The sequence below is a fragment of the Onthophagus taurus genome, chromosome 3 (assembly GCF_036711975.1).
Source record: "Onthophagus taurus isolate NC chromosome 3, IU_Otau_3.0, whole genome shotgun sequence".
NCBI lineage: Eukaryota > Metazoa > Arthropoda > Insecta > Coleoptera > Scarabaeidae > Onthophagus > Onthophagus taurus.
Genome location: NC_091968.1, coordinates 5,221,995 through 5,234,758, shown reverse-complemented (window position 1 = coordinate 5,234,758; position 12,764 = coordinate 5,221,995). Strand labels below are relative to the sequence as shown.

At 30.4% G+C, this 12,764-nt stretch overlaps 2 protein-coding genes across 2 annotated transcripts; both read left to right on the top strand.

Annotated features, from left to right (window-relative positions):
• Positions 1–138: 138 nt before the first annotated feature.
• Positions 139–1,999, top strand: LOC111420369 (ras GTPase-activating protein-binding protein 1). Its single transcript, XM_023053343.2, has 2 exons — positions 139–249; positions 909–1,999. The coding sequence occupies exons 1-2, from the start codon at positions 214–216 to the stop codon at positions 1,884–1,886; spliced, it is 1,014 nt and encodes a 337-aa protein (XP_022909111.2). The 5' UTR covers positions 139–213; the 3' UTR covers positions 1,887–1,999.
• Positions 2,000–4,221: 2,222 nt separating this feature from the next.
• LOC111420370 (RRM_RCAN_like domain containing protein Sra) lies at positions 4,222–5,265 on the top strand. The gene is made up of 3 exons (XM_023053345.2): positions 4,222–4,310; positions 4,368–4,569; positions 4,645–5,265. Exons 2-3 carry the CDS (start codon positions 4,377–4,379, stop codon positions 5,109–5,111), a joined length of 660 nt encoding a protein of 219 aa, XP_022909113.1. The 5' UTR covers positions 4,222–4,310; positions 4,368–4,376; the 3' UTR covers positions 5,112–5,265.
• The last annotated feature ends 7,499 nt before the right edge of the window (positions 5,266–12,764 follow it).

The window sequence follows — 12,764 nt, the reverse complement described above, 5'->3', positions numbered from 1 at the left end:
GTAAATTAAATTTTTTAATTGAGAATGAGTTAATTTTCTTTGCAATTTTTCGGGGTGAAAGTTATTGGGATTTAAAGCATGGGTTTGGAATTTAGGGTGGGGTTTTGATCAAGTATAAAGACAAATACCGCGATCTGATACGGTTTAGTTGTTGTAATGTTGGTGTGAGAAAATATTTAAAAGGTTTATTTTCTTCTTCTTAGTGGTTATAAGATGAGGCTGTCATTTTTCTTTCTCTGTTTTATCACCGTAAGTTACCTACTTTAATTTTTTTTATATATAAATTAAATTATTTTAAGATTAGAACATAATATGTTTTTTTTTGTTCTTGATATATAATTCAAAGGTCGATTAAACTCGATGGCATTGAAAAAGTAATTGCAAACCTGGTTTAATGTAGGTCTTAGGCTGCGCCTTAAATTTTTTGCTACTCAATTATGAGTCGTTTTATACTATTTATACGGTTTATTGCACCGGGGAAGGTTAAATAACTGCATTTCAATCATTTTGTGTTGGAAAATCACAAAATTGTTTTATTTTGTGCGATTGCACAATCTAGTTTTTATCATTAATCCTTCTCCCTTGACAAAAAGACTTTCTTCTCTTTTGTATACCAACTGAGAATGAGGTCAGAAAGCCGAGTATAAAGCAAAAAAATGAACCAACTCACCGCCAAAAGCTGTTCATTCGAACAACCGTTGGGACACTTTCGATTTTAAAACCAATCCGGTTTCTGAAAAAGAAATAAATAACACATGAGGCAATGAAGATCATAATTTGGTTCATTTACGTTACGTAAAAAGCGTTATGAAATCGAAATTAAGTCAGATTCAAAGCAGTTATTACATCACATTTTTTAATAAAGAACTTCTTTTATATAATAATTAATTATTATAATTTTTTTTAAGATCCTTTATAAAACAACCGCTCAAGTTCCACCACGTTTAGCAATCCCCGGAGCAGTTTTAGTAACATCCCAGCAATCGAGACCTGTTCAATCAAGACCGCGTCCATCTCAACAAACATTCCAAGATATCCCCATAAGAAGGAAAACGAGTTTCAACGCCATTCCATCTCCAACCCGCGAAACTCGCCCTGTAATTGAAGAATCCGAGGATATTCCACAACCTTTCAGCTCAACGTTTGAAGCTGAAGTAGCCAAATTAGGGTTAAGTTCTTTGCAATCAGGAATTGGTCAAGCGGTGAGTTCAGCGGAAGAAGAAGAAGAGGAGGAACCGCAAAGGGCTGTTGCTTTTAGACCGGAAAGACCGGTTCCGGTTTCGCGTGAAGATATCCGAGCTCCATCTCGCCCTGCTCCTCTTCCTCAACAACGCCCGGTTCAAGTCGCTCAACAAAGACCGGCGACACCAACGAGGCAAGCGCCACTTTTCAGAGAAAGTATAGTAAACGTTAGACAACAAATTAGACAGGAATCAAGGGACGAAGAAGAAAATATCCCAATAAGGAGACCCCAACCCATCAGACCTTCCATTACTCAAGAATATCGAGCTCCCGTTCGGGCACAACCACTTCCGGTTCGCCAACAAGTTCAATACGAAGATGAAGATCCTAAAAGAAACAAAAATCGTAAACCTCCAGTTCAAATTTTAAGAAAATATAGAACTGATAACGAAGATGGAAGTATCACGTGGGGATATGAAAACGAGGATGGAACTTTTAAAGAGGAAACGATAGGAATTGATTGTATCGTAAGAGGAAAATACGGTTACACAGATCCTGAAGGTACTCGAAGGGAATATACTTACGAAGCTGGCGGTGTTTGTGATGAACCCGAAGAAGAATTAATTCTTCAAGAACCCGGCCAACCAATCCGAGCTCAACCACCACCAAAAGGAGGCAAAAAATTGTATAGACTTCCGGTTTAAGTACCTAAAAATAAGTAAATTTAGATATTAATCAGGTTGTAATTGAAAATTTTGATTTAAATTGTTACTTTTTTCAAGTTTTTTTGTAATAAAATTAAGAAATTTTTTTTTGACATTTTGATTTTGTTTTTATCCCAATAGATGGCGGTATAATTATTTAGTTTTTTTTTAGATAAGGTTCCTAAAACAAGGATTTGTTTTAATTTAAACATTTTTCATTAAATTACCACATTTCTGATTTTTTTGGAAAGATTTCTGGATAAAATTAAAATAAATTTAAAAGTTCTAAATTAGTGCAATCCCGAAAGATGGCGCTGAAATAATTTTTAATAACAATAATAATTAAAAAATAATCAATGTGATGTCGGTGAAACATAAAATAGGTCAAATTGGATTAAATGAAGTCTTATTTTCATTAATTATTGTTATTAAAAATGCCATTTAAAGATTTTCCTTGACTTTATCTTTATCGTAATTCATTCCTTTTTCTTTTAGAAGAATCTAACATTAATTTATTCCTAAAAAAATTAAAAATGATTTAATTTAACTTAATAATAATAAAATCCTAATTATTTATTAATACCAATAATTTTTAATTTTTTTTACTCACTTAGGATACGTTCTTTAACCCAAATAATTGTCAACTGTCAAACGTGACATTTGACATTTAACAAATAAATGTTAAATCAGCCGTTAATACTCGAAAGGAATATACTTACGAAGCTGGTGGTGTTTGTGATGAACCCGAAGAAGAATTAATTCTTCAAGAACCCGGCCAATCAATCCGAGCTCAACCACCACCAAAAGGAGGCAAAAAATTGTATAGACTTCCGGTTTAAGTACCTAAAAATAAGTAAATTTAGATATTAATCAGGTTGTAATTGAAAATTTTGGTTTAAATTGTTACCTTTTTCAAGTTTTTTGTAACAAAATTAAGAAATTTTTTTTTGACATTTTGATTTTGTTTTTATCCCAATAGATGGCGGTATAATCGTTTTATTTTTTTTAGATAAGGTTCCTAAAACAAAGATTAGTTTTAATTTAAACATTTTTCATTAAATTACCACATTTCTGATTTTTTTGGAAAGATTTCTGGATAAAATTAAAATAAATTTAAAAGTTCCAAATTTGGTGTAATCCCGAAAGGTGGCGCTGAAATAATTTTTAATAACAATAATAATTAAAAAATAATCAATGTGATGTCGGTGAAACATAAAATAGGTCAAATTGGATTAAATGAAGTCTTATTTTCATTAATTATTGTTATTAAAAATGCCATTTAAAGATTTTCCTTGATTTTATCTTTATCGTAATTCATTCCTTTTTCTTTTAGAAGAATCTAACGTTAATTTATTCCTAAAAAAATAAAAATGATTTAATTTAACTTAATAATAATAAAATCCTAATTATTTATTAATACCAATAATTTTTAATTTTTTTTACTCACTTAGGATACGTTCTTTAACCCAAATAATTGTCAACTGTCAAACGTGACATTTGACATTTAACAAATAAATGTTAAATCAGCCGCTAATACTCGAAAGGAATATACTTACGAAGCTGGTGGTGTTTGTGATGAACCCGAAGAAGAATTAATTCTTCAAGAACCCGGCCAATCAATCCGAGCTCAACCACCACCAAAAGGAGGCAAAAAATTGTATAGACTTCCGGTTTAAGTACCTAAAACTAAGTAAATTTAGATATTAATCAGGTTTTAATTGAAAATTTTGGTTTAAATTGTTACTTTTTTCAAGTTTTTTTGTAATAAAATTAAATTACTTTTTGACATTTTGTTTTTGTTTTTATCCCAATAGATGGCGGTATAATCGCATTATTTTTATAAGATTTTATATTTATATCATATAAAATATTGTATATTTTTTACAAAGATTTGTTTTAATTCAAATATTTTTCATTAAATTACCACATTTATGATTTTCCGAAAAGATTTTTAGATAAAATTAAAATAAATTTAAAAGTTCCAAATTTAGTGTAATCCCGAAAGATGGCGCTGAAACAATTTTTAATAACAATATTAATTAAAAAATAATCAATGTGATGTCGGTGAAACAAAAAATAGGTCAAATTGGATTAAATGAAGTCTTATTTTCATTAATTATTGTTATTAATAATGATATTTAAAAATTTTGCTTGACTTTATCTCCATCCTAATTCATTAATTTTTGTTTTAGAAGAATTTAAATTAATTTATCCCTAAAAAATAAAAATAATTTAATTTAACTTAATAATAAAATCCTAATTATTTATTAATAACAATAATTTTTAATTTTTTTACTCACTTAGGATACGTTCTTTAACCCAAATAATTGTCAACTGTCAAACGTGACATTTGACATTTAACAAACAAATGTTAAATCAGCCGCTGGTTTCGTTTCAATCGAAAGATATATCGTTTTTTTGAAGGTATGTTTTAACCACAACATTAAAAATCCTTTTTCCTATTTAAACATCCTTTTTTAGTTATCCACAATGTCGGACAGCAACGGAGAATTAAGCGACGAGAACATAATTATCAACGACCAAGACGGTTTGCCCAACGTTCATCCTAATTTAATGCCGGAAACGGATCCTGATAGTCCTCACGAAACCGACGATGAATTCGATGATTTACCATCCTCGTTGATCGTCACTAACATTCACGATACTGTGTTCACAAATGCGGGTTAGAACAACAATTATAACCTAAAAAATGAATTGAAATTAATAAATTAATTTGTTTTTTTTTTGTATGTAATAGAGAAAAAAGAAGAAGTAGAAGAATTATTTCGCGTTTTCGATCCTAAAGTAACGTTTCAATGGTTACGTAGTTTTCGACGTGTTCGGGTCAACTTTGAAACGCCTTTAGCTGCAGCAAGCGCCAGAGTTCAATTACATCAGTACAAAATAAACGAGTCGGTGATAACGTGTTATTTCGCGCAACCTGTAACACCTGTAAAAAATAGCAGTTTACAACCACCAGCTCCGTTCAAACAGTTCCTGATTTCACCCCCAGCGTCGCCTCCATTAGATTGGGAACCAAGACCAGAAGGGGAACCAATCATTAATCATGATCTATTAGCAGCCTTAGCTAATTTAACACCTGGATCTTCTCACGAACTTCATCCTCCTTCACCTGGTCAACCAAGTATTGTTGTTCATACAGCTCTTGGAGGTGGTAATAATAAAGGTAGGATTATACATACTAGTTGTCCAGAAAGATCGTAAATCTATATTTGGAGAAAAAAAAGGGTGTTAAAAAAATATTAAAAGGAAGGATTTGTGGAATAAGAAATGATAAAGAGTGACTCCGAGTGCTGATTTTGTGATATTTGTATTTTGTAAATGTAATTTTTTTTTATTGTTGATTTTTTGTTAGGTTAAGTTTCTTTGAATATCTTTTTGTTGTTGTTTTCTTATTGTCGTTATTATCAAAGTTTTTAAGCAATAAGAAAGTTTCTCTCATACTCTTTAAGTTGATAACATAATCTGGAAAAACTATCAATGTTGAAAATGCTCTCTGTCGAATGATAAAAGAAAGTGTGAATAAAAATTTTATTGAAAAGATAAGATTTAAAAAGATGTCTTTTGCTATTTTCAAAAATAAAAAAGAATTTAAGACGTTTAAAAAAAAAACTATTGTCTATGTTGATGTTAACTGTATGTCTTTTTAACACTTCCAATTAATGTTAATAAAAATGATAGTCCATAAAAACCTAATTGATTAAAGAAAAATGACAGAGAAAATGATATTCAAATGAAACATTGGTTATGTAACTATCAAGTCGGGTTTATATGGACTTAGTTAAATTTTGAAGCAATTATTACATACACGTCATGTTATTTCATTAAAGTTTTATTACTACCAACCTATAATAGAATAATTTATAATAATTTCGGGTGCAATTGGGAATAAAACGTTTGATAGTAATAATGATGATGATGTAATGATTGCTAAATACAATATGCGTTATACATGTTCGTACTTAAAAGGAGGTTTATATATCAGTATGGTTTAAGTAAAGGGAATCTTTATTATTGTGATGAAAAAATTATTATTAATCTTTTCGTTATTGTCTATATCAAATAATTATTAATTAACAATGTGGTTTTTAAGATCAAGATCAATTGTTCAATATGATGACATCTTTGAAAGTCTCTGATTGGCATCTGCATCGTTTTGCACGTAAAATACCAACATAACTAACGCACAGTCGTTATTTTTGTTTTATCTGATAACGTAGTTATCAATCTTTAAAACAAGATGAAGCTGAATCTGTTAAACTTTTAATGAACCATACAATCTGGGCCACCACTGCCTAAGATCTGATGTTAAGATTTTGAGTTCTAATTGTACAATTTGGCGAATTAACTTTTAAATGTCTGTTTGTGCTATACTATTATCACTATCTGCTACATTCCTTGATTTAATTTCATCTTCTATGGAGTACAATTTCATAAATAAATAAAATTTGGTAACATAATAATTTTTTATAACAATAATAAAGATTAAACATCTTCCTGTTTCTCTAAATCATCTTGTATAATAATAAAGAATATCTTTGAAGGGGTAAAAATCATGAATCTTGAAAAAATTCAAACAAAAAAAATTAAAAAGGTAATGAAAAAAAATCTTGGTATTTATTTGTAATAATTATGTTGTTAATTGTATATTTATTTATATATTTTAATATATTTGTTAATAAGATGTTAAAAAGTGTGTTATTTAAATTCCCCTACAATTAAATTAATCCTGTATGATACACTTTGCAACCTCTAGTAATAATTTATAGTGGTGTGATGTTAATGTTAAAAAAAGCAAGTTGAAACACAAAAACTTGAAAATGTCTATTAAAAATAGTAAAGTTTGGCAATATTTCAACATTAATGAAAGTGATGAAACAAAAGCTAATTGTAAATTGTGCAAGCAAGTAATATCAAGAGGAGGGAAAGGAAAAGCAGCTTCAACTAGTCCGGTACTACTTCATTTAAAACGACACCATGAAGATAAATATAAGAAATACCAACAAAACGAAACTGAAGATAAGAAACTTGAGAAAACGTTAACGGAAAATGTAAAACTAAAGACCAAACGAAAAATAAATCTTGGAATATAAACGATCCACGAGCTAAAAAAATTACTGCCAAAATAGCTGAGATGATTTGACACGTTTATTAATACTTTGGGAAATTTTCATACTCATATTCCAAGAACTGGATTTTATACGAATTTTTAAAACTTAATCGGCGAAAATTGCAAAATTTTAAAAAATTGTTGATTATTTCAAAAATTTATTTCTCAAGAACTAAAAGTGATTTTTCAAAACGGCTTTTTGCATTAAAAAGAGGATACTTTAATTAATAATTGGTGATATTTCCACAAGGATCCTTCAAGAAATTAATTTTATAGCGAATTTTGAAAATTATCGAAGAAAATTGCAACATCGAAAATTTTATGAAAACTTCAAATATTGTTTTCTCAAAAACTAAAAGTTATTTTTCAAAACGTGTCGGTTCATTAGAAAGAGGACACTTTTATTAACATTTTGGGAAATTTTCATACTCATATTCCAAGAACTGGATTTTATATGAATTTTGAAAACTTAATCGGCGAATATTACAAAATTCGAAAAAATTGTCGATTATTTCAAAAATTTATTTCTAAAGAACTAAAAGTGATTTTTCGAAACGGCTTTTTGCATTAAAAAGAGGATACTTTAATTAATAATTGGTGATATTTCCACAAGGATCCTTCAAGAAATGAATTTTATAGCGAATTTTGAAAATTATCGAAGAAAATTGCAACATCGAAAATTTTATCAAAACTTCAAATATTGTTTTCTCAAAAACTAAAAGCTATTTTTCAAAACGGGTTGGTGCATTGGAAAGAAGACACTTTTATTAACACTTTGGGAGATTTTCATGCTAATATTCCAAGAAATGGATTATATACGAATTTTTAAAACTTAATCGACGGAAATTGCATAATTCGAAAAAATTGTCGATCCTTGTTTTAAAAAAAATTAAATCAAAAAGTTAAATCAGATTTCGTAAATGATTGAAATAGAACATATGGACCGTTTATTTTGAAAGTGGTGTAAGTCCATTTTTGAAAAAAATGAGATATTAAGTACGTAATTCATGCTTAATTTAATGTAAATTTTTTATGTATAACTAGTCCGTGTTTAATTTCTTACAAAATTCCCCTGTTTTGTAAAATTTAAAATTGGTCGGTAAATGAAGTATCATAATATTCATAATCATCGATTATGAAAGTGGTGTAAGTCCAATTGACAGAGGTAAGTGGCTTAGTTGATGGTTGTCGATCAGCCTGTTATTTTTTGCATTTGTTTTATATTACGTGTCAAGAGTTAGTAGTTTAGGTTACTTTGGGTTACTTATTGTATTTTTTTTCCTAAAATCGATAACTTCAGATTAACATCAGATAGTGATATAGGTAAGAATAAATAGTAAATCAATATTATTTTATGACAACTTACAAATTAACGATTTTTAAAAAGAGAAGAATGATAGAGGTAGAATCTTCATCAGATGAGGATATTGTTACTGAGAACTTAGATTCTGCTGAACAAAATAAAGGAAAATATATGCAACAAATAAACAAAATTAAGCGAAGTACTGGACAAAAGTACTATACAAAAAGAGGAAAACTCATTCCAGCAAAAAAATTTGAAGCCAAAAATTTTAATTGTTCGAAGAAATGTATATAGCGTATTAATAAAACACAACGTATAGAAATTTATGATAAGTTCTGGAATATAGGTGATTTTAATAAGCAAAATGTATTTCTCTATTGTAATGTTCAACGTGAAACTGTCAATAGAAGAAGGCCTAGAAATAATTCGGGCACTATGCTTATAAATTTTAGCTGGTCACTTCTGGTGGAAACATTTTAGTATGTAAGAAATTTTTTATTGATACTTTCCAAATATCTACTGGACGAATTGATCGTATCCTAAAAGCGCATGAGAATATTCCGAAAGACATGCGTGGAAAAATGGATGGCTCTTGCAGAAGAACTAGTGAGCTAGTGACGAATACGGTGATAGAACACATAAAAAGCTTTCCGGCATTTGAAAGTCACTATACTCGATCCCAAAATCCAGAACGGATGTTTTTAAATCTTGAATTAAACATAAGAAAAATGTATAATTTATACTTAGAAAAATGGAAGGAAAATAAATAACTTGAGTTCAGTTAATGAATGGACATACAGGAAAATCTTTAAACGAGATTTCAAGTTCCACTTCCATTTGCTACGTAAAGATATACCTGTGCGAAATGCGATTTCTTAAACATGAAAATTAAGACTACTGATGACGAAGGAAAAACAATTCTTGTACAAAGACATGATGTTCACTTGCAAGATGCTGAATTAGCTAGAAAAGCATCACAAGAAGATAAAATTCTGGCATCAAAAAATCCTGATAAATACTTTGCCTTCTCTTTTGACTTACAAAAAGCTTTACCTTACCCCAAATTATCTGTCTCCATCGCATGTTATAAACGAAATATGTATGTTTTAAACGAGGGTTTTCACAATTTCCACGACAATAAAGTTAATCGCAAGAATTTGCTGTTTAAGGCATTTAGAAAATGTAACGACCAATGTTAAAAATGCCATGTTATTTGCCTACAGTGACATGTGTACTGGGCAAAATCGAAATTTACAAATGGCATTGATGTGGTTGAAGGTTCTCTAGTCGTTGGAAAATAACATTGATATAATTGATCACAAATTTTTACTCTCGGGGCATTTATACCTTCCGAACGATGCAGATTTTGGCATCATAGAAATGGCATTGCGAAAAAAGAATTTTATTTACACACCACAGGATTATTATGATGTAATAACACAATGTAGAAAACATGATAAATTCATTTTACATGAAATGAAACGAGAGAATTTCGTTTCAATACAAAATCTTAAAAATGCGATTAAAAAACAAATAAAAAAAACACTAATGGAGAACAGGTAAATTGGTTGCAAATATGTTGGATAAGGTTTCTCAAAAGTGCTCCATACGGTATTTTATATAAAACATCGATGAAGGACAAAGAATTTAAAACTATAAATTTATTACCTACACGTCCTGGAAGACCGCTAAAATTTGAAAAAATCGCCCTCGCGCCTTTGTACCAAGATAGCAGGCCTATTATGAAAAATATAAAGACATCCCTCGGTCCATAGCCGAATTATGATTGAGGGATCTGTAATTTTCGAACATTTTAATCATGGATAACTTATTTTTTTTAAATGGAACAATATACCAATTTTTGCATAACTGGATGTAAAATTTAATTTCCTTTCAGTTTTATACAGGTATCATGGTGTCTATCTTCAACGGTTTTGGAGATATTCCCGATTTTTCAGTTTTTTACGATAAATATGTATTGCGAAGTAGGCTTAGGACTGGTAAAATAGAAGGTGGTCGACGCTTTGCAATACTATTAAAAATTGAAGTAGGCTTGGAAAACAAACTAGCTAAACTGTCATTAGTGTTCCACGCATTAGAACTGTCATTAGTGTTCCACGCATTAGAACTGTATATTTAAGTATTATTTGTTAACATAATAATTAAAAATGTCACTTACGCGGAAAGAATTAGTCGATATGGTTTTCGTCCTCGGCGAATATAACAAGAACGCTTTGATAGCGTCAACAGTTTACGCACAACAATATACAGATAGGTGGGCATTTCTGTCCTTACTGGAAAGATTTACAAATACTGGATCCGTAAAACGTACTAAGCGCAACCGTAATAACTCCGTACCTACGTATGAAAACCAGTTGCACGTATTGTTAGCTGTGCAAGAAAATGCAGAATCTAGTGTGCGTGAAATAAGTAGGAGGACAACCATCAGTAAATCTTCGGTACACAGGATTTTAAGAAAACATAATTATCATCCGTATTGAAACCAGTTGCACCAGGAAATTACTGAAGGCGATTTCGAAAGCAGGCTGTTATTCTGTCAGTGGGCAATTGAAAGAACTAATCTTGATGCGAATTTTTTCGGACAGGTGATGTTTTCGGATGAAGCTACCTTTCACAAAAATGGGTTTGTGAATCGTCACAATTGTCATTATTATGATACAACAAACCCCCATCGATTCAGATGATCAGTGAACGTGTAGTCAGGTGTCATTGGAACGCACATCATAGGCTCTTTCTTTCATAATCAACGTTTGACGGGTATGATTTATTTAGAATTTTTAGAAAATAGTTTGGGCGTTCTTTTGGAAAATATTCCACTAGCTATTCGTCAGTGGATGTGGTTCCAACACGATGGTGCTCCACCGCACAATACCGCCCAAGTACGTCGGTATTTGGATGTGTCCTTTCCGGACCGCTGGATAGGACGAGGAGGACCTGTTAGATGGCCTCCGAGATCGCCAGATCTTACCACTTGCGATTTCTTTTTATGGGGGTTTCATTAAAAGCAAGGTTTATGAGACATTACCAACTACTCTTGACGATATACGTCAAGGCATTGTAAGAGCTTTTCAAGAAATCACACCAGAAAACGATTACAAAAACGATTTCTATTATGTAGTGAACAAAACATTTTGAACATTTGATGCAATAGTGTTTTTTTATTTGTGTTTTGTTGGCCACTTTTTAAGCATGCCAGTAATATTTCTGCCAATCCCAAGCCTGGTAAAATGCGAGGGGAAGATGACCGGCGCTGCGAAATCTAGCATCTATCTAGAAATCTAGTATCTATCGTTAAAAACTGAAAAATCGGGAATATCTCCAAAACCGTTGAAGATAGACACCATGATACCTGTATAAAACTGAAAGGAAATTAAATTTTACATCTAGTTATGCAAACACTTGTATATTGTTCCATTTAAAAAAATTAAGTTATCCATGATTAAAAAGTTCGAAAATTACAGATCCCTGCTTAAGAACTCCATAATATAAATGCATAATTTTCTATTAGCAAACGTGTGCTCTTTTATTGTTAATCCAAAACAGAAAACCAAATCTTTCTAGCTTTCACAGTTTCGGCAATATTGCCAAATTTATAAGACGTTGCAAATGTCATTTTTTTCGAAAATCGTCATATAATTCAAAAACGATACCAACTAGACCTAAGGTATCCTTAACAAAGTACCATTGAAATTTCACGAGGAATCCAAAAATGCAATAATATACAGAATGTTCCATTTAAAATAACAAAGTTGATATCCATTTCCAGTAGAACCGGAAGTTCGCCATTACTGAAACTAATTTTAAAATATGTACAATATGATTCGATTCAACTTTTATTTGAAACATTTTTTGAAAAACTCAATCATAATTCGGCTATGGACCGAGGCAACTTAGGTGGGACACTCTGTATACCACCGGTGCATCATGCATATTTCGAAACACTGCCATATGCAGAGCATAAGTAAATACTATCAATATCTTGTATTTTTAACAATGTAATTAGCGTCTAAAATTAAAAATACTGCTTCTATTTTATGTCGTGTCATTATTTGTAAACAGAATTGGATCAATATGAAGTATATTTTAAGTGATATTTGATTTTTCAAAATTGAAACTAAACGATTTTTACAATTGTCTAATTTTGAAAGTGGTGTAAGTCCATTTGCAGTCCGTAAGTATACATCAGTTTAGTAAATACGCCGCGTTTAGTAAAAACAGTAGAAATACTGCCAGACTTGATATAATTTGCCTAAATTTTTTAATTAACATTTTTTAAATTAATTTTGATTTTTGAAACAAGAGAAAATGGACTTACACCACTTTCAAAATAAACGGTCCATATGTTCGTTAACATCTTTTTTTGTAATTGCATTAACTATCATATGTCAAAGTTTGATGGTGAGCTAATAAATCGGCTTGTATA

Bases quoted from the DNA above. Each gene is read 5' to 3' on its own strand.
- LOC111420369 (XM_023053343.2), top strand. From the start codon at position 214: ATGAGGCTGTCATTTTTCTTTCTCTGTTTTATCACC. The intron at 250-908 runs GTAAGTTACCTA...ATTTTTTTTAAG, and splicing joins TCTTTCTCTGTTTTATCACC to ATCCTTTATAAAACAACCGC.
- LOC111420370 (XM_023053345.2), top strand. From the start codon at position 4,377: ATGTCGGACAGCAACGGAGAATTAAGCGACGAGAACATAATTATCAAC. The intron at 4,570-4,644 runs GTTAGAACAACA...TGTATGTAATAG, and splicing joins TACTGTGTTCACAAATGCGG to AGAAAAAAGAAGAAGTAGAA.